Source organism: Mytilus edulis, chromosome 1, assembly GCF_963676685.1.
Source record: "Mytilus edulis chromosome 1, xbMytEdul2.2, whole genome shotgun sequence".
NCBI lineage: Eukaryota > Metazoa > Mollusca > Bivalvia > Mytilida > Mytilidae > Mytilus > Mytilus edulis.
In genome coordinates this window covers 30,880,152-30,905,938 of record NC_092344.1, presented here as the reverse complement: position 1 = coordinate 30,905,938, position 25,787 = coordinate 30,880,152, and the positions used below count along the sequence as shown (strand labels likewise).

General features: G+C 30.4%; 3 protein-coding genes across 3 annotated transcripts in view; all 3 read left to right on the top strand.

Moving 5' to 3' along the window:
* The window catches only part of LOC139520552 (neuroglian-like), a 31,400-nt gene extending 21,501 nt beyond the window's left edge, over positions 1–9,899 (top strand). Inside the window, exons 12-23 of the mRNA XM_071313296.1 lie at positions 372–659; positions 1,176–1,543; positions 3,666–3,900; positions 4,342–4,487; positions 5,079–5,310; positions 5,732–5,878; positions 6,503–6,691; positions 7,119–7,232; positions 7,763–7,921; positions 8,496–8,636; positions 9,161–9,206; positions 9,884–9,899. Of these exons, the coding sequence (XP_071169397.1) occupies positions 372–659; positions 1,176–1,543; positions 3,666–3,900; positions 4,342–4,487; positions 5,079–5,310; positions 5,732–5,878; positions 6,503–6,691; positions 7,119–7,232; positions 7,763–7,921; positions 8,496–8,636; positions 9,161–9,206; positions 9,884–9,899 (2,081 nt within the window). The remainder of the gene's footprint in view (positions 1–371; positions 660–1,175; positions 1,544–3,665; positions 3,901–4,341; positions 4,488–5,078; positions 5,311–5,731; positions 5,879–6,502; positions 6,692–7,118; positions 7,233–7,762; positions 7,922–8,495; positions 8,637–9,160; positions 9,207–9,883) is intronic.
* LOC139529284 (neuroglian-like) overlaps positions 1–14,733 on the top strand; it is a 68,918-nt gene extending 54,185 nt beyond the window's left edge. Inside the window, exon 23 of the mRNA XM_071325475.1 lies at positions 13,945–14,733. Coding sequence (XP_071181576.1) covers positions 13,945–14,560 — 616 coding nt within the window. The 3' untranslated portion in view covers positions 14,561–14,733. The remainder of the gene's footprint in view (positions 1–13,944) is intronic.
* An 8,670-nt stretch (positions 14,734–23,403) lies between these two features.
* On the top strand, positions 23,404–25,521 carry LOC139510716 (uncharacterized). The gene is made up of 4 exons (XM_071297272.1): positions 23,404–23,614; positions 24,620–24,733; positions 25,160–25,318; positions 25,502–25,521. Exons 1-4 carry the CDS (start codon positions 23,404–23,406, stop codon positions 25,519–25,521), a joined length of 504 nt encoding a protein of 167 aa, XP_071153373.1.
* Positions 25,522–25,787: the final 266 nt, after the last annotated feature.

Here is a 25,787-nt window from a genome sequence, read left to right as displayed (position 1 = left end):
CCGCCCGACGAAAGCCATAAATGGGTCTTTAACGCAGGTTTTGTCTCATCATACCTGTAGGCAGGATAATAAACTTTATTATGTAGGTCTCAAACAAACAGGCAACAAACGTAATTTGGTGGTTCTGTCCCCTCATAACTGTAAGACATGTTGGTGACATTTTTTTGGAGATTACAATGACTTTAAACCTTTTATGGTTGTTTTTGTCTTGTCTTATACTACCTTTAGGAAAAAAGATGAGCCTTTTTTGATTCTCATTTAAGCAACAAACCTTGTTTGACTGATTCTGTACAAAGTGTAGGTTTTCATCGATTTTTTATTCAAGTATCGTTTTCTGTTTTGTCTGACAATTTATAATTGCATTTCTAAAGGAAAGACAATAATTGAACAGAAGCCAGGTGATTTAGAAAACATGGCCGATACAGATGCCAAATTCACATGTTCAGGTACTACAGATTTTGAAGAAGTTGCGAACTTACGTGTCTATTGGTTGAAGGATGGAAAAGAGATAACAACAAATGACCAGAGAATGACCACCAATGTTCAAGATAATTCTTTGACCATTAGTGGAACTATCAGTAGAGATTCAGGACTGTACACCTGTGTTGTAACTAATGGATTGGATACGGAAACATCATCTGCAATTCTTACTGTCAAAGGTATAACTGTTTGGTGCTATCAATATTTTTTATTGTGACATTGTAACTTATTTAACAAGAACAAGGCTATCACCCATATCTGTTTTTTCTATTCCTGCTCTTAGTCTTCAGCTAACAATCGATAGCGACCAAATAAATATTGGTCGCAGAATTCTTAATAGGATAACTGAAAATTCATAAAAAAAAAATTTGGTGTTCTGGATTCTATAATCATAAGAAGGCAAAAATTGTTATTGTTACACTTCATAAGGTCGTGTCGTAACCAAATGAGAGTGTCAAAGCACATCAATAAATATTAAGTTACTTTTCGGACACCTTGCGAATCTAAAGGTATAAACAAGCACATTTAAGAACTAGTATAGAAGTCATCAGTTTGTTACTTAGCCAACAAATCCTGTTTGAAGAGACTTTGAGTTCAAATTATATCAAATGAGTATGGAATTTTGTGACAAAGCTTGATAACCAGAAGAGGTATTATTTGAACAATATAGCACGCACCGTTTTGTTTATTTGTAGATAAGCCGGAACCTCCAGTTGATATTGAAGTTAAAGACTGTATAAACAATAAAGTAACACTAAAGTGGACAAAAGGAGCCTTTAACAATGCACCAATACAGTACTTCACCATTCAATACAACACATCCATAGAACCAGATAACTGGGCATTTGCTTCAACAGCAAACCAGTCAGATAACTCTATGATCTTGAGTCTAAAGCCAGGTGTTAGTTATAGCTGGCGGCTGTTAGCCACCAATAAAATTGGAATAAGTGACCCAAGTAAACATAGTGGTGTTTGTACTACCGATACAGCCAAACCATACAAAAATCCAGAGAATGTGAGAGGACTAGGAGACAAACCAAATTACTTAGTTGTAGAATGGGTGGTAAGTTAAGTATAATGTCTGCCTTCTGACATGTCTAATACAAAAATACTAAGAACGTATGAGAATTTGCAGGCGAGAAAAATGTGGAAGGGTGTTGCCTCAACTAAATTTTGATGATGAGACTTAGGTAGCAATAAACAGTTAGGAAAAAATATAAGAATTTGCCCTTATAATTTTTACCATCCCCTTTTCATTGCTTTCTTGCAATATCAAGCTTACTGTTTGTGTCATATCTGGGCATATGTATGTAATCAGAATCTTCCATAGATTTTATATCCAGTATATAAAATGGTTAAATATAATTTCTTTTGGGTGTATCCATGGCAACAATCTGTATTTATTTGTTAAAAAATATTGCAAAAAGGGGGGAAAAGATGTCACATATTTCCTCAAAATTTGGCTAAAAGTAGAATTTCAATCGCTTAAAGTAATACCTTTTCAGAAACTGTGTACACATATTATTCAGCAAATCCAATGAAAATCATATGTCTTTCATCTCATTTTTTTGTAAAATTGCGTCAAAAACTTCGTGTAGAAAAAAAGTGTCGAAACATTACATTAATTTCTGGACCAATGGCCGGTCTAGCTATGAAAATACGGATTGTCAAACAGAAAACAGCCCATAAAACATGTACAAAATAATCTTGATGCTCTTATAAACCATCTTTGAAGGCTAAATTAGCACTCAGCTGTCTAAAAATGAATTTTATTACACAATAACTTTCCTATTTGAAAAATCTACAGGGGTCAAAATGCGAAACTAAACTCCTAACTGTGTATTGCTACCTTAATAGTAAATATTTTTTTCAAATTCTCCCTTTTAACTTATTTTCTGTGTTCTGCTAGCTAAATCGAGCAAAATGGTCTTTTATTTTTGGAAATTGGTTGAGTAATGAATATTTTATGAAGGTTAGCAGTTGACACTGAAATGCGACAAAAACTGATTTTAAAGAAAGGTGCCAAGTCAAAGTGTAAAATCTGGTCTCTACCTCAATTTTTAGCAAAATCTTAAAAACTATACCTCTTTTGTCAGTTTTTTAATGTTGAAAATCTTAATAAGATCTCTGATGATGCAAAATAGTACAAAATTTAGCAATTTCAAGCATAAAAATGTTAATCTTTATGCTTATTGCATACCAAAGACTTGATTAAAAAACTTGGTGATAGGGAATCAATTTCTTACTTATGATTTAACTATACATTTAAAATATGCCAAAATGTAACATGAAATCTTGATTAAAACAATAATTTGATATATTCGCAAGAAAAAAAACAACGCGTTCAATACTTAGACTACTACATGCAGCCCAATCCTTCAGAAGCAAGAGTTAAGCCAATAGAGTACAAATATAAGCCTTGTGTCAAAATGTCTAATTTTGGTTGCTAAGGACTGTAAACAATAAAATTAACATGTATTGTCATTCTTAAACACTTAATTTCCTCAGAAGTTGATTTAGAATCTAAATATCAATAGATTTGTGGCATGAAAAGTCTTAAATTATAGAATTCTGAGCTTGGTAAGTATGCCATAAGGTATCAATAAACAGCATCGTTGGTGACAACAATTTGTAAAAGTTTGTTATGAATTCAGTTTATGGGAAACCATAAATGGGAAGACAATTATTATTGGTATGCAGATGTGTAAACATTGCCACGAGTGTGTTGCTGACTCTTGTGTTATCAAATTAAAAAGTTCAGGGAAAATAACTCTTAGGTTATCAAGAAAAAAATCTCAGGGAATTTAACTCTTAGGTTATCATTGTTATCAAGAAAAAAAGTTCAGGGAAAATAACTTTTAGGTTATCAAGAAAAAAAGTTCAGGGAAAATAACTCTTTGAAAGTTCATTTAATGGGAGTGAGTTGCAAAAGTGAAAGTTTGGTGCGATATCAAATGTTATGGACATGTTGAGTAAAAATAAAAACATCAGAAGAAGATAAAGTTGCAGATGACAGAAAAGATTATAACATTTGAAACAAAATCAAATGTCTTTTCACAGAGAGATGTAAAAACATTATTTATATGAAATTTACCAATATCAAGATTGTGTTTGAAGTTTTTGCTATATACTATCACTGCAATGTATAAATAAATCTAATGCTATCTATATATGTAAATTTACAGGCTATGCCACCCATTGAACACGGAGGAGATAACTTCAGATACGTTTTATCGCTAAGCAGACGCGGAAATAATCCTTTTGATGATACAAAGACCATATCTAATTGGAGGGATGATCGGTTTGAGTTATTGACCAATGATATTTATGTTCCTTACAATATTACCATCAAAGCAGCCAATGAACATGGAGATAGTTCTGCATCACTCATTGTACATACAATTTATTCTGGAGAAAGCAGTAAGTGAATCCTAATAGTTGTTAATTAAAAAATTATTTCATCTGTTTACTGTTAGAACTTTGAATAAGTATTTAAAGGAGAGAAAGTTCTTTTAGAAGTTTTAAAGTATGGCTGTGTGGTTGACCAGATAAATTATTTGATGTGTACATTGCTAACAATAGATAATAAGTAAAATCTGAGTAATATTTGTTGTACAGTCATGACTTTGATAACAGTGATTTCTAAATTAATCAAAATAATGATTTTTTTATACCAAAAAAGTTACATCATTTTAAAAAAAATGTGAAGCAGCACATGGTTTCTTGTTAGATGTCAAGGTCATTATTTTAATTGTTTTATAAATAAGAACAATTGATTAAAAAAAATAGATGAATAACTGCTTTCCTAAAATAACCGAATAACATTCATACAAATAGATTATAAATAACTGTCTTTTACAGAGCCTGATTCAAGTTTGAGAGTAGATGGTTTTGTTGTTGACAATACAGCTATGGAAGACAACTCCGCAAAGTTCTACTGGAACTGGGATATGGACCTCAATAATAATCTCCAGTCAGGTCTAAATGGAAAGTTCAGAGGATTTAAGGTATTTAAAGGTTCAATAGTACATTGATTCAAAGGCATTATTTAGTATGAGTTAAGTATAAAATTTAGAGATTATAAAATACACTGTCACACTTTTAACCTTAACTTAAGGGTAGACCTTGGTTCATGGAGAAAACTCTTTAAATAAGTTATGCATTTGTAAAATACAAGTTTCATATATGTATCTAAAGCATTTATCTGAAACAGATTTTTCTGCTTTAGTATCCTTTAGAGATTGCAGGCTAAACATTGTGGATTTCTGCCTCATTCATTTGTTGATCAATTTATATGACTGAATATTTCTTTCTACCTGAATACTTTTTAAAGTATTCATTAAAGTTAATTGATTTGACTATTGTAAAAATCTAAGAAGTCTCGCCTCCGGGTTCGGGAATTTCTCGCTACATTGAAGACCTGTTGGTGACCCTCTGCTGTTGTTTTTTATTTGGTCGGGTTGTTGTCTCTTGGACACATTCCCCATTTCCATTCTCAATTTTATTTGAAAATATTGCCCTATGGCTGACAAATCATTACAAAACTGGTAGATAAATTTTAGGGAATTTTAAGTTTGATTATAATAACTTTCTTTAAGATACAATATTGGGTCAAAGACAAGAAGAAAGTGACCTTCAGAGAAGATGAGGTTTTAGAGAAAGATTTAAAGTCTCGTTATGGATCAAGAAAAAAACGGTCTGTCACAGAGCTCATGTACACAGTGCAAGATTTACTACCATACACTTATATGGAGGCACAGATTTGTGTGATGAATACACATTATGTCAGTGGACCAAGTGCTATTGTGTCATTTGTTACTGCAAGGGGAGGTTAGTATCTTTCAGGGTTGTTTTTTTCTATAAACGGATGTAATAGAGGTTGTCATTAATCTAATCGTCACATTCGTCACCACTCTGTCGATCCCCTGGAGAAAAGTGGAGTCAACCGAGATATGGCGATTGCCTATTGCCATTGACAATATGTGTCACTTTCATTGGTAGGGGATATAACTATATATGTCACAATTGAAGGAAAAATTATGAAAACAAGTTTTAAAAAAATATACAGATGACCTTTAAGCAATGTTAAAATAATATGTTTGTTAAATCCATTTCAAATTTTATAAAAAGTACTTTTTCAGTAGAAATTGTTCCCGCTTATCAATGAGCTTCATACATCAAAAGATAATATTTTGAGCATAACAGTGATAAAGACTTAATTTGATTAATGATTCTTATTCTACTTTTTCAGTCCCAGGACCTGTGGAAAACTTACGTGCCTTAGTTGTTGGTAGTAATTTTGTAGAGCTGACTTGGAACAAACCTGAACTTTTGAACTCACCTATAGATGTTATAACCAACTCATACCTACAGGGATATGATGTTGGATTTCAGACAGGTAAATAATTTTTGGAGAAAACAAATTCGCCTTTTTGTACTTTTAAACCAATCAAAGTGTGTATGCATCTGAAAATGTTAGAATGTATTAGATTCTGAAACGACAAAACATGTGCTCTCTGTTAGATTTAGGCAAAGTTTTGATTAAAAAGTGTTAAGATCTTCTTCTGAATGCACAATCCAGTCTTTATGTCAAAGATATATTACTTTCTTTTTTTCCAGAAAAGACACAGCTTATATTTTTAACCTTACTTAAGAAACAAACTTGGAATGCATGGAAAGGCTTTGGATGCACTTTACTTAGATACCAACTACCCATCATATGAAATTTTCATTTGACGTTTATTTCTTACTCAATTGACAATTGACAACCAGACACAATTTATTTTTTGGACAGCATCCCATCCTCCTTGCACAACAATCAACTTTGTAACTGCCCATGCCTCTTATAAAGAGGACAATAGGATTATAATTAAGGAAATTTTTGATTTTGGTGTAATTTTTGAATTACTTCTTCTCAAAGACATCATAAAATACCATATTTTTGTCATAATCATAGAAAGAAAGAGAAGTTAAACTTGAGAGCTTTATTGCATTTTTAATCAAGTAAACATTTTTTTTGTAGTGGCAGGATTAGATCTTGGTAAGATGCAAGAGATGGACTCTCAGATAGTTGACCCTCGTCGTAACACTACAGTTCTAAATGGTCTGACTGCTAACCAGAAATACAGGATTCATATGTGGGGAAGAACTGAAAATGGACGTGGTGAAGCGTCATTTGTAGAGCTATCAACAGCTAAAACTTCAAGCATGAGTAAGATAATTGAAATTAGAAAATTCTTTCAAGTTCAAGGTGAAGCGTCATTTGTAGAGCTATCAACAGCTAAAACTTCAAGCATGAGTAAGATAATTGAAATTAGAAAATTCTTTCAAGTTCAATGAGTTTTTCAATTTAAAAAATTTTATTTCTGTAAATTTAGGAATTTCAAGCTTCAGTGCAAGAAAAACAATGTTGCGAGGAATATATGAACTCAAATTTGATTCTGTAAGCATTATTCCTTTACAGCAATATCTGAAAGCACATACATGTATGTTTGAAATATGAATGGGTAATGTCAACTTGTTTTACCTTTTGACTGCTATTTACAGGCTTACATGACTAGGGATTATGACAGATTACAGAAATTTTAGGCCTTTGGGAAAACTGTAATAAATAAAACAAAATGTTATTTGTTTTGTAGGTGTGCCTCCATTTTCTATCAGAAATGTTAATTCTACCTTCTTCAATGTAACCTGGACGACCATCGCAAACAAGAAATACGGAACTGTTGCTTTTGTTGAATACCGTAAAGATGGTATGATTGTTTTTCTATTTAAAACAAATTATAAGATTTTGAAGATCAGTGAATTGAAGTATAAATCTGGTTATTTACTTCTAATCATATTAAAAAACCTTTATTTAAATGTTTCAGGTAACAAGAATAAACATATTAAGTATCCAAACTTTCAAGTTGGTACTCTTTACATTGCAATCCCATATAATAAATCAAAGATTGTTTTCAAAATTTCAAAATGTTTATCTAATATTTACCATGGTTCAAACTTGAAGAGAAACATGGTTGCATGATGTAATATTTGACTGTGATTGACTAGCATGACTAGTTTAATAAACTTTCCTGAAATACAAATTAAATGAATTGGAACATAAGAAGACGATGATTTTTTGAGATTGTCTACAAGTCATCCCCATTTATTGCTGCTTCTGGAGCACTTAGTTCTCATTAAAAACTATCGAAAAAAATCAATTTATTTTTACGTTGCATGTCTACTTTAAGTATAAGGACTTGAATGTTGTATAGTTTAATATTTTTGTGTTATCTTATAGGTGTTGCTGATTGGCAACAGTCACCACAGGAAGTATCTAAGAGCTGGATAGGTATAGCTAATCTCCAGTCAGGGACATCATATGAAATGCGTCTGTCAGTCACTAACGGTGGAAATACAGCCTCAAGTGAAGTAGAAGTAGTAGAAACCAAAGGAATACGTAAGTATGAGGGTGGGATTAGATGGTCAAGTGATATACTGTTCAGTGGAATGTTTTTGACAATTTTGTGATCATGATTACATGGCTAATTTCCCCTCGGTAAATCAATATAAAAGAGAAGAAAACTCAAAAATAAAATCAAGCAAACAGTTTTGGTCATAGATATTGTGAAAGGTACATTTATGCAAAATTTTCGATTTTCATTTTCCAAAAATTTAGTCATTTTTCTATTTCTAATGCAAAAATAATGTGTATTGCATGAAGATGACATTAAATTTGTCTATTTACAAAAGAAATACTATGTGATTAATCTACCCAATGAAAAGTCGTTTGAAGGGAATCCTCATTTCCTTCTAAAGACAGTAAATTAGATTTATATCATAGGGCTAAGAAAACAAGAAATCTGACATATAGTTGCATGGACTCTTAACAGCACATGATAGAACAATGATGTAGTACATTAGCTATTGTGAACTGTCATTGGTCACCAAATCATTTTATTGAATGTTTAATGAATCATTCTTGAAATGCTATTTATAGAATTTTGATAAATTTTATTTCTTTCTTTTAATAGCTGCAGCATTCAGCTTGGGAGCCAACTTTGGATGGTTTATAGGACTGATAATATCAATACTGCTAATTATAGCACTGGCCTTACTTATCTATCTGATGTACAAAAGACGACCTGAACCTCAAAAACAAAGACCGTACACAGGTATGTATTGACAAGTGAGAGTAAGGATAGAAAGAAAAAAAAACCTTCATATTAAAACGGTATTATACAAGATATCTAAAGTAAATTGTAATTGTTCAATTCCTTTTTTTTCATTTTTAATAAGGTACCTCGGTGGCCGAGTGGTCTAAGTAGTTACTACTGCAATCACTAGCCAATCAACACTGAGGTTGTGAGTTTTAACCCCACCCGAGTGGGTGCACTCGACTCCAATCGTAATTGACTAGGGTTGTCAGTTTTCATATCGAAGGTCAGTGGGTTTTTTTCTGGGCATTCCAGCTTCCTCCACCAGTATAAACTGGCCACCACAAAATAGCCTAAATGTGGCGTTTAAATCAATCAAACAATCGTTTTAAAAGAAATTTATGAACAACCTTTCAAAATTTATCAGTATATAGTAAAATGCAAATGTTTAAAGTAAAACTCGTATGCATTGGTAATCAAATAAGGATGAAAAAAAATTGAAGCACAAGAAATCTTAAATGTTGTCTACTGTCTTTTTTTAGTTCCACCCAGAAGGAGGGCCAATGATGGTTATGGTGGTGATAGAAGGTATGTATTTGATTGGTCAGTTTGTGTAAATTCGTGGGTCACATATTGTCTTGCTTTTATTGTTAAATATACATGTATATACCTTATACTGTTATAGATATGTTTGAACCCAGCACATATAATTTCGGTGTAGTGTTTCACATGTATATCAGATATATGTTACCCTGTAAATACTTTGATTCTAGAAATGTAAAGTTGGAAAAAAAATACTGAATTAAATCATTCGTCTGTTTGGTTTCATAAAGCATTGGGTTTAAAAATTGAAATGCCATTTTAATATTAACCTGATCTTTTCATGATCAAAAAGGTAGATTTAACATTAGATATAAAATTCTCTTCTTTTTACTGAATTTGTTTTGCGTTCATTCGTTAATTTTTGAATTTTAACTGTGCTCTTTTTGCTGGTACCCTATTTGCTATCCATTTTGATTCTTGATCCAGTCAATCTATAGTTCTGATATACATGTTGGGTGTGTGCTTAATTTGTTAATACCAGTTAATAATGCATCAATGTTGGATTAGGTAAAAACAAATTAATATCTTTTAATTTGAACTTGTCTTATACATATGAATACGATTCTATATTTTAATGACAAGTTACAACATTTTAATATGATAAGAAGTATAGGATTTTGCATACATTAAATTAACACTATTTTTTACATTTGATATAACAGCTATTATGGGTACTGATAACCTGTTGTATGTTAAAAAATTAAAAAATTCAAATCTTATGAGGAAAATATCAGTAATACAGTTTTTTAGCAATACAACAGAAAAGGGAATAGAAAAAAGCAATTGACAAAGAATGATTAGAAACAGTCTCTCTTCTAGACCCTTTTCTTTATTTTTCCCTAACTATGATGTGAGTGTTTGGTAATTTCAGGGATGTTAAATATTCTCCAACACCAAGACGGGGGTCTACAAGGTTATCAACTGCCTCTAGATCTGCTACTTGCTTTGCTTTGGTTTTTCTGAATGCTTTTTTAAGATGCCTCTTTCAGATACAATTATTTCAGCATATAGTGCTATTTTCAGTGGCTGTAACAACCAAGATTTTATTTTTCTTTGAAATGCTGCTTGCAGTTCTCAGAAATTTACATTCTAGTTATTTCATCTCATTGCAAGGCTTGGTGGCTTCATTTTGTCAAATGAAAATGCATGTTCAAAATTTTCTTGCCATGATTTATCTTGGAAATGAATGCCTATATTTATAATGAAAAGTCATCTATTGACATATGAAGGAACGTTATTGATGTGTATTTTTTTATGGAGTTAAACATTCTAGACCTCTTCAGCAAAAATCTCAGCCTTGTTGATTTCAGATGCCTCAAACCTATATACAATTGGAAAACTGGTTCACTTGAGGTGCATTTTGTAAATTTTGATTGAAAACCTTAATTAAAAGCAGATGTTTTCCCATTGGAATCTTTGGAATTTATTGTAACAACAATCCAGCAGCACCTACCTGCATTCACTGTCTATATTTTTCAGTTGATCTGATTTTCAAAAGAGTGGATTTCTTTGCATGATTTCTTGATAGGAGGAATAAGGTTTCATGGAAGCTACTGAAACAAAGTTTCATTAAGTCATTTAAAGTTTAAGGGACTTAATCATGATTTGGTTAACGAGATATCTCTCTCTGTCACAAATGACTTCAGACATTTTGTATTTGTCTTGGCAGATACCTCAGGCTTTATTTTTCTATGTAGTGTTTTGTAGACTTTTGTATGCCTTTTGTTTTGTTTTTTTTATGCCATGGCTTTTTCAGGTTTTTTGGACTTATAAGTTGGAATGTCCCTTTCTTTTCCGTGTTATGACATTACTGAGTGCAAATTGTTACTAGATAAATGCCTGTCTTTAATATGTGGTTATTGATCAGTACCTTGGTACAAAATGCATTTCTGACTATTATTTAGGTATTGATTGATCTTTTGTTGATATTGTTAAGATATTAGCTTGGATTTATAAAAATAAGCAACAAAAGTACCACATCTTCTCTTTTATAAGTAGCATTCAGATAGAAGAAATAATCTGTCATTTCTGATGGTTATTGAAGTTAAAAACAAAATCACAGTAGAAAGAGGCATCTTGAGCATAGTGTGCATGAATTGAAAGTTTGTTTCTGGGAAAAGAGTTAAACTGGTTTTCTGCTCATTTTGCATGAACTGAATAATGAGACTTTTCACGCTTATCATGTTTTGCACTTCTTTATTCATAGTATTATAGTTTTTTTTTTTTTAATTTTTTTCATTTTTAATAGTTTATCTATGTTACTATCATGATAGTTATTATCATTTTGATTATTTTTACATTTTTATTCAATAACTTACAAATGGAAAATCAGAAGGTTTGTTTAATTTTTCTTGCATTTTTTCTTTCATTGTGAACTATTAAATGTTTAAAGGTGTTTTAAATGGTTTTTTCTTTGCAATAATTTTAATGTTTTTATTTAAATTTGGTTGATATTTTATGAGAAATTTATTAACTTTAATTGTGCCATTCTATATACAGTGGAACATGTATTGTATTTTAAAGACTACTAAACACATGCGCACATGTTTCTAATTCAAACAGTAATATATCAGTTTTTAAAACTATAGATCTTGAAATGCCGACCCTTTATGACAGAAATGTAGTTGTTTATTGACATTTCCACTGTATACAAATGGCATATTTTATTAATGTTACGAGTACTGTGAATGTCATTGAATCTTACAATACTACCTCTGCTTATATCATTTTCTGTGTACTTAGGATGGTTCCATTTTATCATAGAACTGAAAATCAAATGCTAAATGTAATGAATAACACAATAACAAAATTTAATTTTCAAAAAAACAATAGCCAAAAATAAAAAAATAAAAATCTCTATTTAAGAAGAAAATTTGAAATGATCTAACTTTCTGATAATGTGAATTATTAAGTTTTGTGACAAAATGGACCATATTTTCATCTTTATCACTCTTAATCATAAAAAAGCACAACTGTCTTGTTTCTCATGTTTGTGTTTCAATTTTGCACTACATCATATATCTGCTACAGCTTTAAAATCCAGTATATCTTCAGAAATATTGGAACTGGCTTTTTGTCTTTATTATCATAACTTTTTGTGAAACAGACATATGAAGATCTATGAAGAGCAAAAATCACAAATAAGAAAATATTTGATTCTATTTTTCATACTGTGCAAATTAAACAGGCTTTGTCCTTTCACAAAACCATTTTACTAATATGTTTTACCAAATTGCAGTTTAAACTGATTTACTGGAACAAATTGGTATCTAACGAGGACAAAGCCTTTGAAATAATTTTAAAAGATTTAAAAATTAAATTAAAAAATGTAAAGGATGAACAATGTTTCAGTTCTTTTTAAAGCATAGCATGAACAGATGCAAAAGTATTTCTTTTATTTTGTTGGTTCAATTATTATGCACATATTTACTATCCTTAAATATGTTCAAATAATTAAGCAAATTGTTTACAAGTTTACTTTTCAGTGAACTTTGAGACTGTTTGAAATAATTGACAACATTTTTTGTTTCACAATTCACATTTTGTATTTGTCCTTCATTTTTTTTCTGTCATTCTGTGTATCTTTATCTATTCATCATGTTCATATCTCTTTTACGAACATGAGAGGCTGAATGAATAAAAACCTTTTTTCATAGAATTGCTCTGTTTTCTTAATAAGAGAAAAAGGTTCAAATTAATCCTTGAAAATGTATTCAAATTAAGTTTCATACTCCTATAATAGGTTTTCAAATATTCATTCAGCATATATTACAACAGTCTTTGCTTGCATGGTGTTTAACCACCCTACATGTGTGTAATTGTGTTTTTGTGTTTCTGTGCAGGCTATTGCTCTACTAATGCTTTATATAGAATCCCTCTAGGCAGTTGTAATGTTATTTTATACCAAAAATGTTTAAGGGAATTCTGCATGTTAAAAATGTATAAATACATTGACTTGCACGTACATGTTAAATGTTTGAATGCATGCAGATTATTTGTTTAGTTTATGAATTGTGTTAGATGAAACTCATTTTAATGTGTTGGAAAGGGAATTTGATGCTTTTTTCCCAGAATTGCCAAACAAGAACAAACAAAAGTAGAACTAACTGAAACACATATATCATTGGTAGATTTACACATTTTAACATTAGAAAAAAGCTCACTAACATTGGTTTAAGAGCCTATTTATCTGATGAGCTTTAGTCAATTATATTCATTGAAATCAAATTTTATTTGTTTGACTGTACTTTAAATTATGTTTTTTACAGAAAAGTATTTAAAACTGCAAACAAATATTGAAAAAAATTATATGAATTAGGCGAATTTCTAGGCCATGTTTTAAGGTAGAAATAATCGATTCGTTAAGCCTTTTACTTTTATATCATTCTTATATTATTGTGAATTGTGAAATATGATTAGGAATCTCAACATACATCAAGGGGAATTGCAAAACAATCTTATAAAGCAGAAAACCACTTGTAGCAGAACCCTTCAAATCTAAGGAATCTCTAATTTAATGTTCTTTTAATGTATTGGATTATTGTATTACTTTTACAAAATTGAAAAGTCTTCTCTCTAAAAGTATGAAGAAACATAAAAGAAAATAACATTACAATTGCCTTGTGTTGTTTGTACACAACATACAGCATGTTTGCACATTTCTTCCTCTTGCTTTACTAACTAATCATCTCTAAGCTAAGATTCATTATGTGTTATTTTATAGTACTCAGGACATTGTCCATAAGAGTTCAGGTTCTTTGAACAGAGGATACGACAATTATAATTACAGTGACAGAGAATACCATGATGATGATGGTGGTTTCAACAGAGATGACGACTACGATCGACGAAGGGACGATGATTACGACAAGAAGGGATATGAAGGGGACAGATATGATGATTATGATAGGAGAGGATATAACGATAGTTATGATAAACGTTATGATAATGATGATTATGATCGTCGTGATGATGATTACGATCGCTGTGATGATGATTATGATAGGAGAGACGATGATTATGACAGGAGGAGGGATGATGATTATGATGACAGAGGGAGATATGATGATAGAGACAGACGTTATGGTGATGACTATGAGGATGAGAAGAGACGGTACAGCGACCACAGTGATAAGGACCGCTATGAAGATGATGATAAAGATTATGAGCCTTACTCAAGACGACCCGATTACGACAGGACACCAAGCTACGACAACAGACCACCAAGTTACGGGGAAGAGGTAGATATCAGAAAACCAAATAAATTTGACGCTGATGGTTACCCCATCGATACTACGCCACAAACCCCAAAAACTCCTGGGACATCTAGTTTTGTATAAACCTGAAAACTTTTCTCACTAAGAAACTATATTCAAACCATTATGCATAGTCCATATAGGTGGTTATAAGAATTTTTTTTGTTTATATTTTCCTTCCATTTCTTGTTGATATAAACTTTGATCAAATTTGATTATGTCATTAATTGTATATAATTAGTTAATTTTGTATTTCGTGTGTGCCACTTTTGAATTACGGTACTACATCTTTTAGCAAATCATCTTGTTTTGATTGTTGCAAATGAGATTTATATTTTAAGTGCTGATCAAGTGACATAAAATGGCTTCCATAATTTGTACAAACAAAGCACGAGTTCATATTTCACTCATAGATGAAAACATGTACTACCCAAAAAAGGAAGGCAGTATCTGAATGCAAAAGCATTTATTTTTACATATTTTATAATCATAATATTTCAAACTTTTAATGAATTGTTAAAAGTCTTAATTTGCAGTGCAAAAGAAAAATTAATATTATTAGGGATTTTTAGCAACAACATATTGGAAAATACAATAGAAAACTGACCACCGATAAGGTTACAGAACATTCTCTATATCAAGGGAAATACACTTGGGAAGTCGATTTTTAATGATGAAAGCTATGCAAATATTATTTGGAACCTTCATACTAAGTTGTTTTATATACATCCGAGAAAAACAAAAAAACGTTCTAGAAAAATTGCAGGACTACAGTATATGTTGCTTCTGCCTTTCCAGTTGTATATTTTTGTTATTGTCATGAAAGACACTGAAAGGCCTGGATGAAAAAAAGAAGCATGTTTCTCTTCATTCTTCTGTACATGTATAGTGTATTACAAGTTTAGTGATAATTTTGAGGTTTTTACATTTTATGTGCCATATAATAACTTTGTTTTGTTTTTGCTTTTTACATATTTTGGAAATAGATCTTATCACTTAAATGGTTGTAAATGTAAATTATACAGGTGTCTCTCATTTACTTTTATTTATTTGAATTTAATTTTGAAAGTTTGAAGGACAAGATATCCTTCTTAATTGGTTGTGGAATTTTTAGATGAAATTATCACAAGAATCAGCTTGAAGTCTCCTAATTTTCAACATTATTATGATTATAAGGCATTTATTTTACTTGATTTATTTCATACTGAATATCAGTGTTTCTTTCCTGTAATTGATACTCTTCAAATTGTAAGCATAATTATTCTTTGAAATACTCTTCTTTTTCCAAGTGTTTTTGAGATTATGAATTATTTTGACAATTCCAATTAAAATATTCATTAGTATCATTTAGATTATGGTACATTTTACCCAATTCCAATTCAGATATTCATTGGTATTTTTGAGATAATTGAATATTTTACCAAATTCCAATTCAGATATTCATTGGTATTTTTGAGATTATTGAATATTTTACAAAATTCTAATTAAAATACGCATAAGATATGCATTGGTATCTGAGATTACAAAATATTTTACCTAATTCCAATTAAGATTTTCATTGGTATCTTTGAGATTATGGAATATCCTACTAAATTCCTATCAAGTTACTCATAATTAGTATCTTTGAGATTATGAAATACATTACGGTACCCCATTTTGATTAAGATATCATTGGTATCTGAGATTATTGAAATTTATTTCTGAGAATATATATTTTGAATCTATTTGAAAATACTGAGTATATAGTAAAACATTTTATGATATTGTACTTACTTTTTAATTGATTTTTTTTATAACTATGAGATTTTGTATAACATCAATTTACATTTTTGTATATGTCAAGAAATTCATTAAGTTTGAATCTCATAGGTATTGGAGGTATTTTTTTTATCAAGACAGCTTCTAATGTATTAACATATATTAATGTATAACAGGCTATTATTTGAACTTGGAATTATTTTTAATGATAAAATTTGCATTATTTCTTGTGCTTGAAATTTATGATAAATTCCATGATTATTTTGTATTACATTGTATCATGTTTTGAGCAATTCATAACCCTTTCATAAAATGTATTTTGTATGGATAGTGTTGTGCGCAGCACAATGCATTCTATTGAAAATGTACTATCTTCTTTGTAATAGAAAGGGTTGTGAGCAGCACAGAACATTAAAGTACAGAATAAACATGGAATTTATTAAAAACTTGCAAACACAAGAAATTATGCGAATTCCATAATTAAAAATAATTCCAAGTTCAAATAATAGCCTGTTGTATATAGTAGACAATTAGACTAACAGTTGTTATTTATGTTCAAGTAAAACACATTTCCTTTAAAGAAACAGATTGATTATAAAATAAAATGTTTGAAATTTTGATTGTGACCACAAATACTTGTCATATTTTTTTCTCAACAGCTTTAAAACATTTAAACAAAACCTGACCGAACTGTACACTTTTCATATCATAGAGGTAGAATGAATAGGACTTAGCACATTGTAAATATATAAAGTTTTATTCGACTATATCTAGATAATGGAGCTTATTTAAGTGTTATTGAACATATCAAGGAAGTTCCATGGATTTTATATGTTTTTACATCATTTATAAAATTTTATATTCATTTTTTAACAATTTATTTTATCTTTGGTTTTGATTGAAGGCAAAAACATCTGAAGAATATTGTTTTTTTGTTTAACATTTTTATAAAATAAGAATTCCATTCAAACCGTAATAAAAGCAAAATGAATCACACTTTATACAAAATATGTAAAGAATCCTCAACTAAGTTCACATGTTTTAAAAATACTCCTTTTTGGGGGGGAATTTTTGAATTCACCCAAAAATAATATTGTGAGATCTCAACCCTCCCCTATACCTCTAGCCAATGTAGAAAAGTAAACGCATAACAATACGCACATTAAAATTCAGTTCAAGAGAAGTCTGAGTCTGATGTCAGAAGATGTAACAAAAGAAAATAAACAAAATGACAATAATACATAAATAACAACAGACTTAACTAGCAGTTAACTGACATGCCAGATCCAGACTTCAATTAAACTGACTGAAAGATTATGATTTCATCATATGAACATCAGACACAATCCTTCCCGTTAGGGGTTTAGTATCATACCATCATAACATATATGAGAAGAACATAACCCGTGTCATGCCAACAACTGGTTTTTTTAATAAATGTGTTTAGTTCCGATGCAAAGACCCTATAAGTGAATCAATATTAACGCCAAAATATGCAATCTTTAATGACTTGACAACAGTATCGTAACTATATCCCTTCTTAATAAGTAGTTTATATTTCAAAGAAAAGAATGAGTTTGAGGAATATTACTGAAGTAAATCTGTTCATTTACTAGTTAACTAAACAATTTGTTTGGAATGATCAGTGTTTAATGATTGTTAACGTGTGACTTGATTTGTCCAAATACTTTAGAAGATCTTGTTTAAGTGTTATGCTCAGGAAACACGTTTGATATTCTGTATTCTAAGTATGGTATCTTTGATGTCTTACTCAATATTATTTTTACCGCATTCGGGATAAATACTGGAAGCCAATGATGTAAGGTAGCAATACACAGTTAGGAGTTTAGTTTCGCGTTTTGGTGGATTTTTCAAATAGGAAAGTTATTGTGTAATAAAATTCATTTTTAGACAGCTGAGTGCTAATTTAGCCTTCAAAGGTGGTTTATAAGTGCATCAAGATTATTTTTTACATGTTTTATGGGCTGTTTTCTGTTTGACAATCCGTATTTTCATAGCTAGACCGGCCATCGGTGCAGAAATTAATGTAATGTTTACAAACACTTTTTTTCTACACGAAGTTTTTGACGCAATTTTACAAAAAAATGAGACGAAAGACATATGATTTTCCTTGGATTTGCTGAATGATATATGTACACAGTTTCAGAAAAGATATTACTTCAAGCGATTGAAATTCTACTTTTAGCCAAATTTTGGGGAAATATGTGACATCTTTTCCCCCCTTTTTGCAATATTTTATAACAAATAAATGCAGATTGTTGCCATGGATACACCCAAAAGAAATTATATTTTACCATATTATATATAGTGGATATAAAATCTATGGAAGATTCTGATTACATACATATGCCCATATATGACACAAACAGTAAGCTTGATATTGCAAGAAAGCAATGAAAAGGGGATGGTAAAATTTATAAGGGCAAATTTTAATATTTTTTCCTAACTGTTTATTGCTACCTAAGGTTTAATACGTAATACCATCAAATCATAGTACGTCACATCTGGTTGACTTCTAAAAAGGGTCGAAAAAAGTTTTCCGTTGAATTTGTACACCGTGAAAGATTTACTACCATACACTTATATGGAGGCACAGATTTGTGTGATGAATACACATTATGTCAGCGGACCAAGTGCTATTGTGTCATTTGTCACTGCAAGAGGAGGTAACAATATTTAGTCAGCATTATGTTATATTGTGTCTTTTACAAAACTTTGAATTTTCGAAAAACTAAGGCTTTTCTACCGCAGGAATAGATTACCTTAGCTGTATTTGGCAAAACTTTTAGTAATTTTTAGTCGTCAATGCTCTTCAACTTCGTACTTTATTTGGCCTTTCATAATATTTTTGATTCGAACGTCACTGATGAGTCTTTTGTAGACAAAACGCGCGTCTGGCGTAAGTATTTAATTTGATTCTAGGTATCTATGATGAGTTTATTTGTCACCGAATAGAAAAGTAACAAAGAATTAAAGTTCTCTTGTCGCTACTGGAGGAGATAACTGAAGGTGTTGTTGCACATGTATAAATTTCTTAGGAAGAACAAAGGAAACTATCCTTATTCTTAAACCGTATCGTCACTGTATAGATAATGACTTTTTTTGTCCTCTCAGTAAGTAAGTTTTGTGACTATGTTGTTCGCACCTAATCTCTGTATTAAGTATAATTTCAGTAGCTCCTGCATAAGGAGTACATATCTCTCAGTTGATATATTTCAGGGCTGCCATTTCTTAAGATTTCCGTTGAAGTGTGCTACTTCTAACAACGAAGCTTTCGAAACAAGGGTTGACAGCGTTGTAGTTGAAAACATAGCTCAAAATATTATACGGACACCATCACGAGTTGGTTGAAAATTAAATCACAAGAAATCAACTCTGTTTGATGGGTTTGCTAAAGTTTTCTATGTTGTGTTTTGTTAATGTTACCTGCCTCTTGGTCGTATTCCATGTTTTTGCCATTGCTATGTCAGGTTGTCATCGGATTATGAGTTCAGTAACTTTGGTATCTGTATTTTGAAATTACAACGCATGTATATGTATGCAAACATATAATTTATTTAAAAAAACAAAAATGCAAACTAACTAGACAAAACATAACACATTTTGGGAGGATAACAAAAAACTTAAATACAAAAAAACATAAGTTGTTTTTGCAATACCTTTATAAAATGTTTATAAATTATTTTTCTCTGTATGTCAACTCAATTAAATGAAAGGTTTCTTCTTGTCCATGAAATATAATTTTTAATAGACAGATTGAAACCTTAACACTCGAAAGGACAGAGAATATTTAAGTCATTTTTTTGTGATTTTGTAGTCACGGGACCTGTAGAAAACTTGCGTGCCTTAGTTGTCGGTAGTAACTTTAAAGAGCTGACTTGGAACAAACCTGAGCTATTGAAGTCACCAGTAAATGATATAACCAAGTCATATTTACAGGGATATGATGTAACCTTTCAGACAGGTAAATCATCTAGTTATGTCATTTCAACTGTCAAATAGACAATCTTTAATAAATTCAAAAATACATTGCACAAAGTTAGAATCTAGATAAAGTCTTATTTGAGCGGCGCAAGAAACTCTTAATAGTTCAGCGGCGGAAAGATGAGATGAATGAAGGTGTATTGTGTATTTTCGGATCGAGAACATGTATGTGTTACAGTGAATTTGTATAATCAGGGATTATGTAGAATCCCTGATTTTTCAGGGAATATGTAGAATCACTAAAATCATTAGTAATTATATATAATCCCTGAAAATGACCAGTGATTTTACATAATCACTGAACATTTGATTAATTATTCTACAAATTCCCTAATATAATTTCAGGGATTATGAATAATTTAAGGATTCGTTGTTTGATAAAATAAAAAATATATAGACAGAACAAATCAATTCGTTGATAGTGTGTTAATTTTCCATTTATTTTATTGAGTTAAGCCTTCCAATTGATATTTAATCGTGTGTTTTTCTATGTTGTGATGTTATACTATTGTTTCAGAAAAGGGGAGAAGGTTTGGTACCATTAAAACGTTTAATCCCGCTGCAAATGTTTGTACCTGTCCTAAGTCAGGAATCTGATGTACAGTAGTTGTCATTTGTTTATGTAATTTATACATGTTTCTCGTTTTTTTTTAATATAAAATGTAGATTAGACCGTTGGTTTTCCCGTTTGAATGGTTTTACACGTCTAGTAATTTTGGAGCCCTTTATAGCTTGTTGTTCGCTGTGAGCCAAGGCTCCGTTTTGAAGGCCGTACATTGACCTATAATGGTTTACTTTTATAAATTGTTATTTGGATTTAGAGTTGTCTCATTGGCACTAACACCACATCTTCCTATATCTATAAAGTATAAAATTATCATTTTTGTCGAGCCTTCGACTTTAGTCGAAAAAGCGAGACTAAGCGATCCTACATTCCGTCGGGGGCGGCGGCGTCCGCAAATATTCACTCTGTGGTTAAAGTTTTTGAAATTTTAATAACTTTCTTAAACTATACTGAATTTCTACCAAACTTGGACAGAAGCTTGTTTATGATCATAAGAAAGTATCCAGAAGTAAATTTTGTAAAAATAAAATTCCATTTTTTCCGTATTTTACTTATAAATGGACTTAGTTTTTCTGCGAGGAAACATTACATTCACTCTGTGGTTAAAGTTTTTAAAATTTTAATAACTTTCATAAACTATCCTTGATTTGTACCAAACTTGGACAGAAGCTTGTTTATGATCATAAGATAGTATCAAGAAGATAATTTTGTAAAAATAAATTTCCACTTTTCCGTATTTTACTTATAAATGGACTTAGTTTTTCTGCGAGGAAACATTACATTCACTCTGTGGTTAAAGTTTTTAAAATTTTAATAACTTTCATAAACTATCCTTGATTTGTACCAAACTTGGACAGAAGCTTGTTTATGATCATAAGATAGTATCAAACAGAAAATTTTGTAAAAATAAATTTCCACTTTTCCGTGTTTTACTTTTAAATGGACTTAGTTTTTTTGCCAGAAACAAACATTCACTCTGTGGTTTAAGTTTTTAAAATTTTTATAATGTTTTTAAACTATCCTGGATTTCTACCAAACTTAGACAAAAGCTTGTTTCTGTTCATAAGATATTATTCAGAAGTAAATTTTGTAAAAAAAAAATCACTTTTTCTGTATTTTACTTATAAATGGACTTAGTTTTTCTTCCAGTTAACATTACATACAGTCTGCAGTTAAAGTTTATAAAACATTTATTAGATTCTCATAAACTATCCTGGATTTTTTACCAAACTTGGAAGCTTCTTTCAATCAAAAGACAGTATCGAAAGGGAATTTTTATTGATGTTTTTCCTCATTTTTGTTGAGTCTGCAATTAACAGCAAAAGTAGGCGAGACACTGGGTTCCGTGGAACCCTTACGAATTTTTTTTAACTTTCATATTCCTTGCCTGATGAAATAATTTTGCTTTTAAACACAGAGGATGGTCTTAAAGATATAACCATACAGGGTTTCGAGATAAAGTTGAAGACTTCAAAATTAATAATATCAAGATTCCCTTTATAGCAATAACTTAACATATATTGTTTGTTTTTAAAAGCCAGCGTCAAATGGATATTCATGTTCTATTTGTAAATCTACAGAGCATGTTTTTTGTGGTACATGTAAAACAAATGGTAAAGAAGATCATGGAACACCTGTATTTTGGTGTTTTTTTGTTTTTTTCTCCTCAAATGAACAAGAAATTCAAACAGAGAGAACTTACGCATCTAAATGTATAGAAAAACTAAGGATTGACAATTAGAACAAAATTGTAGAGGAAGCTGGAATTTGGTGTAATATTCTCATAGCAATTCCACATGGTAAAAAAGGAAACGAAATCCCAAAAAAACATAATTGTAATTGTTCACCAAAAGTCGGAATAAGGACATTGCCTGGCCAAAAAAACATGGGGTCTTGCAAGAACCAGTTCGAGGTTGCTTATTCTCTTATTTTGGGGTACCTACAGATGTTTTTACTGAACACTTTATTTCTCTTAGGCGGGTCATAAAATCTGATTCGATATGTGAAGGTAAATGTTTTCTAAAATATGGATATTGTGATAAATACAGATGTAAAGCATATTATTTTAATATATTGTGTTTAACATTTTGATATATATATTGTGCCTAACATTTAAACAATCAATAAAGTTATAATTTTGATATTTTGTGCTTAACATTTTACAATTTATGTTTATACAGTGTAATGCTGTTTTAATAAGATTTTATAGCATACATTATTTGACTTTTATTCATTTTCTTTATAAATAAAACTATTTCTTCATTTCAGTTATTATGTATAATCCCTGACGTTTTTTCTAGTGATTATACATAATCCCTGAAAATTTTAGTGATTATATATAATCCCTAAACTGGCCAGTGATTCTACATAATCCCTGAAATTTTCAGGGATTCTACATAATCACTGATTATACAAATTCACTGTAACATATGTACGTTTTGATATTATTGGACTAACAGTGATTATGTTTTTTATTCATTAAGATATAACTAATTATGTTTTGCTTCATACGGTAATGAAAATGTTAATCCTACATAATGTCGATACTATTTATTAATTTGGTGGCATTGTACAAGTTTATGCATTTTATAAAATGTTCATGACGACATTATTTTCTAAAGTGAAAGGATTGGATCTTGGCAAAATGCAGGAAATGGATCCACAGATAGTTGACCCTCGTCGTAACACTACAGTTCTAAATGGTCAGACTGCTAACCAGAAATACAGGATTCATGTGTGGGGAAGAACTGAAAATGGCCGTGGTGAAGCTTCATTTATTGAGTTAACAACAGCTGTTACTGCTAGCATGAGTAAGATACGCATATGTTTTAATCTCATGTTTGAAAACTCTGTTTGAGTGATTGTTTTTTGAATTTTAAACTCACTGTTTAGAAACGTATGTATGTGATATAAAGACTTAAGAATTACAATGGCACGGGTATCACATTGTGAAATTTTGAATTTTTGCAGCAATTGATATCACAAAGTTTCTTACTGTTTTCTTGTAAACTATTACATGTATATTTAAAGCCTTGCTATGGATTATGAATTATCATCATATTTACTCAAAAAGAATATTTAATGTTTAAATCTCCAAAGGCTCAAACTTCAAATACGAAATAAATCTTCAAATTTTTATTTCAATTAGATCTTTATCAATGTTATTTATGTTGATAATGTATAAATTATGTAAAAAGAACTAAAATGTCAAGCGCAGTTGAACTAAGATAGGTTCATTTTTTATTATATAAATAAGGCCGTTAGTTTTCTCGTTTGAATTGTTTTACATTGCCTTATCGGGGCCTTTTATAGCTGACGATGTGATATGGGATTTGCTCATTGTTGAAGGCCGTACGGTGAGCTATAAATGTTAATGTCTGTGTCATTTTGGTCTCTTGTGGACAGATGTCTCATTGGCAATCATACCACATCTTCTTTTTTATATTGGCTGTTGTTTTTATGTTCCTGTTTTGTCGTATAGTTCATCAAGTATTGGTTAACCCTGTCATTTAGGTTTTGCTTTTGAATGTAACTGATGAAAATGAATTATGAAAAGCGCATCAAGACAATACATCTAAAACCAATTAATTTATATTAAAAAAAAAGTCATACTAAAAGTAATTATTTTGAAAGAATTTGTAGTTATATTTTCTACAACATGATTGTTATATGTATACAAGTATCCAAATATTATGATGGTTTCATGCACAAAACAGGTTAGCTACAGCACAGAATGACAAGGAAATTCCTCGTAAGAAAGACACCGTATAAGAATAAAGGGCTCTCTGTTGATACGTGATTGTTTTTATCTTTAGTTGTACCTGTGTTTTCTATCATCAATGTCAATTCAACATTCTTTAATGTTACCTGGACGACTATGTTAACCAGGAAATATGGAACTGTGGCTTTTGTTGATTATCGCAAAGAAGGTATGATTATTTTATTTTTACTAATGTAAGAAATCAACGGTCTGATTTTTACAGATTTAGAAGATTATTTTGTTTTTTGTTCCAAAGTTCCATTTGAAGATATACAAACATTAAGAAGAATAAATAAAATCAACTAACAAATTCCAAAACACTGTTATGTTTACCCTTACCTCATTTCATCAAAGACTTTAAACATAATATAGTAAGGTTTAGCCCTTCACTTCTAATAGTGGCAGTACGATATACATTCTCAAAAACTGAAATATTTATTGAAAATGTATTATGTTATATTCATATATGTGTTATACTTTATTTCACTTTTAGTCCTTGTTCCCTTTACAATAAACACTTTTGATAATAAAAATATAGACATTGTGTGACTGTAATGCCAATAGTGAAAAATACATTTGGATGGTTTTATTATAGGTGTTTCTGATTGGCAACAGTCACAACAGGAAATATCTAAGAACTGGATAGGTATAGCTAATCTTCAGTCAGGGACATCTTGCGAAGTACGACTGTCTGTCACTAACGGTGTGAATACAGCTTCAAGCGACATAGATATAATCAAAACTAAAGGAATACGTATGTATAATGTACTTGAATTTAGAGCATATGTACTTTGTAGAACAATAAATATCGCGTTTTTTTCATGATATTGAGTTAATGTGACATTTATTTTGTTTATTCCATTGTAAATCACTTACCTGAAGATTTAATTTTAAATGTTTTTTAAAATTTTTATTTATCACTATGTAATGCTTTTAGCATCTCGTTTTAAAAACTAATGAACAATTCTTTTATCACTAATAGATTGAAGAAACACACAAATATGTCTATTTAAAAATTCTCCCAGTTACTGAGCTGAGAAGTTCAAAAACAATTTTGACAGATAAATAAATCATGTTACCAAGCTTTACATACCAGACATTACATATCCAACAGTTTATTTAGTGACGACACAAATAATCTTAGAAAACCATGACCGCGTGCAATGCCTACATATTAGTACCGACAGGATTCATAACTGTATAGAAATATGCAAAAACATAAT

Excerpts from the sequence above, each read along its gene's own strand:
- LOC139510716 (XM_071297272.1), top strand. The coding sequence starts at position 23,404 with ATGACGACATTATTTTCTAAAGTGAAAGGATTGGATCTTGGCAAAATG. Across the intron at positions 23,615-24,619 it reads AGCTGTTACTGCTAGCATGA|TTGTACCTGTGTTTTCTATC; the intron begins GTAAGATACGCA and ends TTTTATCTTTAG. Across the intron at positions 24,734-25,159 it reads TGTTGATTATCGCAAAGAAG|GTGTTTCTGATTGGCAACAG; the intron begins GTATGATTATTT and ends GTTTTATTATAG.